The following is a 3,959-nucleotide window of genomic DNA, read 5'->3' as shown; positions in this document are numbered from 1 at the left end:
CTGAGCAGGAGAATGTTGTTGTTGAGGCGTAGGCAGAGCCACCTTGATCACCCTTGTTACTTCCTCTTGAACTTGGTCTTGTACTGATTCTTGTTGAGGATTCAGCATAGCAGGAACCTGAAGACGCCAAGCAGAGCTGAGGGGCGTTGCAGGTACAGGTAAAAGATGACGATAGCTATCAGAATAGGGTAATCTATCTTCATCAAAGAGGACATGTTTGTTGATGTAGACGCGGCCTGTGGGAGGATGAAAGCATCTATAACCTTTTTATCTCTCGTTGTAACCAACAAAGACACAAAGAAGAGACTTTGGATCAAATTTGTTGTGCTGATAGGGACGAAGGTAGGGATAACATGCACAACCAAACACACAAAGAGAAGTATAAACCGGAGCTTTACCATTGAGAATCTCAAAGGGACTGACAAGCTTCTCATTAACTGATGACGGTAGTAAGTTACTGAGAAAGGCAGCAGTGTAGAAAGCTTCGACCCACAGAGTAGCCGGTATGGAGCTTTGAAACATCATTGACAAGCCAAGTTCTGTAATGTGTCTGTGTCTTCGTTCTGCTAGTCCATTTTGTTCAGGAGTATGAGGACATGAAACCAAATGTTTAATTCCAGTAGCAGCAAAATGATCCAACAGTGTTTTGTTTATGAATTCACCTCCTCCATTTGACTGGAACACTGATATTTTCTGTTTATATTGGTTCTCTACTCGAAGTTGGAACGCTTTGAATACAGAACTAACATCAGACTTTGATTTAAGAGGATAGAACCAAAAGAACCTTGAACAATTGTCAATGAACACTACATAGAAACGAAAACCTTGAACAGAAACAACAGGTGCTGGACCCCAAACATCACAGTTTATTCTTTCAAGGATTCTACCAGACCGAAACTCTGAATTTGGAAAAGGGAGGCGACATGTCTTGCCAAGTTGACATGATTCACAAATTGACTGAGAAGTCTTATTGAAGGAGATGGCTTTTATTGAAGAAAGATGCTCCAGGACTTGATCATTAGGATGCCCCAACCTCTTGTGCCACACATTCTCACTCGCACTCTGTTGTCTTGATGAGTAAAAAACCGAGAACTGAGGATCATCCAGCCGATACAGCCCTTTAATTTTGTTTCCCAGACTGAGAACTCTGTTGGTTGCCTTTTCCTTAACATACACATTTGTAGCATCAAACGTAAACTCACAGGGATAATCATCTGTTAACTTAGATACAGAGGAATGTTACCTGTTGCTGAAGCAATGGACGCAGAACCCATATGAGTGATTGGTAAGAACTCGCCATTGCCTACCATCACACTGTCCAGACCATCATACTCTTGAGCATTGTCTAGATGCTGAGCGGAGCTAGTGACATGATGAGATGAACCACTGTCTGGATACCACTCTGCACCGGTGATTTTGTTGCCTGATCCTGAAGTGAGTACGTTCGCTTGAGGAGGAGGATCATCGACAGCAAAGTTCTCATCAAATCTTCTGTAACACTTGTAAGCTGGATGTCCATACTTCCCACAAATTTGACAGGTTGGCCGTTGATTGTTGCTCTGAGAAGTGCTTTTGTGAGCTCCTTGACCAAACTGCTATGGAAAACCTCTGCCTTGAGTAGAGTAGGAGCCTCTTCCTCTGTAACCACCACGGTTCTGGCCTCTTCCTCGTCCAGAGTAACCCCCACGATTGACATAGTAGGCTTGATGAGCTGAGACTTCTGTTGGGGACTCGTAGGCTTGAAGTTTGTCATCAAAGCCAGTGAGCTTGTGAACTATGTCATCAAGACGTGTCTCAGGAAAGAGATCCACCGAATGCTCAATGACGGTGCAGACAGACTCGTACTCTTTCCCTAAACCATTCAGAATGCCATAGATCTTCTCTTGCTCTGTGATAGGAGCCCCAATGGAGTCGAGTTGATCGCACAAAGATTTGATTTCAGACAAATACACAGTCATCGTCTTGTTTCCTTTAAGAGTTGTCTGAACACGCCTTTGTAGATCTAGCTTCCTCGTCGCCGAAACCCTATTGTACTTCTTTGCCAAGGCCAGCCAGACCTCTTGTGATGAATGAAGGCCATAGACAGACTTGAGCGCATCTTCAGTAAGAGATCCGTATAACCACGCTAGAATCAGCTGATCCTTCTAGATCCACTTGTTGAACTCGGGGTCGGCTTCCTCCGTGACTTGCTCTCCGTTACGAATCGTGACTGTCGGAGGTGGTCACGGATGAGAGCCATTGACATAACCCAAAAGTTGTTGACTTGAAAGAAACTGCTCGAACTGAAGCTTCCATAAGAGGTAGTTGCCTTCTTTGAGCTTCAAGGTAACACCTTGGGTGATTGTGAGGGCAGCAACCGTCAGTGTATCTTGATTGTCTTCCATGATCTACTTTCGGAGCTCTGATACCATATAGGTGAAACAGAGAAGGTGATAGAACAGAGAAGCGTTTAGAGAGATTTCATGAAAATATTCATTGATTGCTTGAGAGATACAACTCTGGGTTTGTCTACTTTATACACAACATAAAGAACGATCTAGACTGAGGACAGGTGACTCTGACAGCTCAGACATCCTGATCCCTAAGTGCCTCAAATCTGTTACCGAGAGCCACCTGATGAGCTGTAACAAAGGTACATCGTTTGTCTTCTTGCTTTTCTCTGTTTTGAGCTTTGACTCCTTTTGTTACCGTTGCAGGGTTTTGTCGTGTAGTTGTGAAGGCTGATGTGGGCTTCACACTTGGTTGGGCTTGAACATGAGGCGCTGGCGTGCTGAGTCCAATAACATCACAGTATGTAACAAAATGCCCTTCATCAAAGATTAATTCTGTATAGTTCCAAGAATCTTGGAAACACGAGCTGAAGAAGGCTTTGGATTAAACAGCATCTTCAGCTCATCATACCTCCCAGCATCAAAATCTTGAGCCTCCATCAGTTTCCTCTGTTAAGCCTCAAACCTGCTTTGGTAAAACCCTTCAAAGGAAGGCTCTTTTGAGGTCCTGCAGGAAAAAAGAGTAACCGGCCATGAAGTATATAGATGTGACATAGAAACAGATTGGCTCCATAACGTCCCATGTGAGTTCCCAGAAGGTTAGCCTCATGAACAATGCGGTCTGGAGGATCATGTAACCATGACCAGCCTGAAGCTCTCTCCTCACCAAGGAATGTGATTTCTGGTCAATGACCTTGTTTATGGCTTCAAGCTCTTTTAGCTCCTTTCTTCTTGGGTCGTTTGGGTTACGGATCTGTGGTAAAGGAAGCAGGCCCTCGATGGACTTGGTTACCTGATCACACACAAGACAAAAACATAAATAACTTTTGGTTTTAACAAGGAATTCACCATCTCTATTATTATGCTTTAATAGACATGATTAGCATTTAAACACACACAAGACAGCTTTGTGATCAATGAGACTAATGTTACAGAGGATGATGTTTATTTATGTGCACTTATACTTGGAAATCCGGTAATATTGAAAGTTGACGTGTTGCCACATTTTCCATTTAATCTTTGCAAAATTGGTGAAAGGTTTTGTATTATTTGGTTGATTTTGGCGATACAATTATGACTATCTATACAATTATGGATTTGGTTACCTGAGACTAATGACTAAATTGTCAATAATCCAAATTAATGTTCTAAGAATTAATCTATAAAACAGATAAGCGGCAGTTATGACCGAAATAATTGTTCTTAAACAATTTTTTGAAAATACTTTATTCCTTCATTGTTTCCTAAACAATTTGTTTTACAAGTTCACTCATCCATCTCCACAGAAATCCGACATCCACGGATCACAACTGCACGTGCCAATCATTCTTCACGAACGGGTGCGATCGTCAAAGTTGATGATTAGAGAAGGTTTTTATCCCAACACTGAGAGGTTTGGACAGGTTCTTGGAGTGTTTTGTAGAACAGGCTGTGTCTGTGAAGGGTTTCAAGTCGTTGGTTTGATGATAT

General features: G+C 42.4%; 1 protein-coding gene across 1 annotated transcript; it reads right to left on the bottom strand.

The window, feature by feature from the left end:
- Nucleotides 1-2,819: 2,819 nt before the first annotated feature.
- LOC125590688 (calcium uniporter protein 1, mitochondrial-like) lies at nt 2,820-3,502 on the bottom strand. The gene is made up of 3 exons (XM_048764377.1): nt 3,455-3,502; nt 3,043-3,282; nt 2,820-2,939 (listed from the first exon to the last, which is right to left on the bottom strand). The coding sequence occupies exons 1-3, from the start codon at nt 3,500-3,502 to the stop codon at nt 2,820-2,822; spliced, it is 408 nt and encodes a 135-aa protein (XP_048620334.1).
- Between the last annotated feature and the right edge of the window lie 457 nt (nt 3,503-3,959).

Source organism: Brassica napus, chromosome C7 (assembly GCF_020379485.1).
Source record: "Brassica napus cultivar Da-Ae chromosome C7, Da-Ae, whole genome shotgun sequence".
NCBI classification, from domain to species: Eukaryota; Viridiplantae; Streptophyta; class Magnoliopsida; order Brassicales; family Brassicaceae; genus Brassica; species Brassica napus.
This window is presented reverse-complemented; position numbering and strand designations above follow the sequence as displayed.

Bases quoted from the DNA above. Each gene is read 5' to 3' on its own strand.
- LOC125590688 (XM_048764377.1), bottom strand. From the start codon at position 3,502: ATGGAAAATGTGGCAACACGTCAACTTTCAATATTACCGGATTTCCAA. The intron at 3,283-3,454 runs GTATAAGTGCAC...GTGTGTGATCAG, and splicing joins CAATATTACCGGATTTCCAA to GTAACCAAGTCCATCGAGGG. The intron at 2,940-3,042 runs GTCACATCTATA...GAGGCTTAACAG, and splicing joins TGGAGCCAATCTGTTTCTAT to AGGAAACTGATGGAGGCTCA.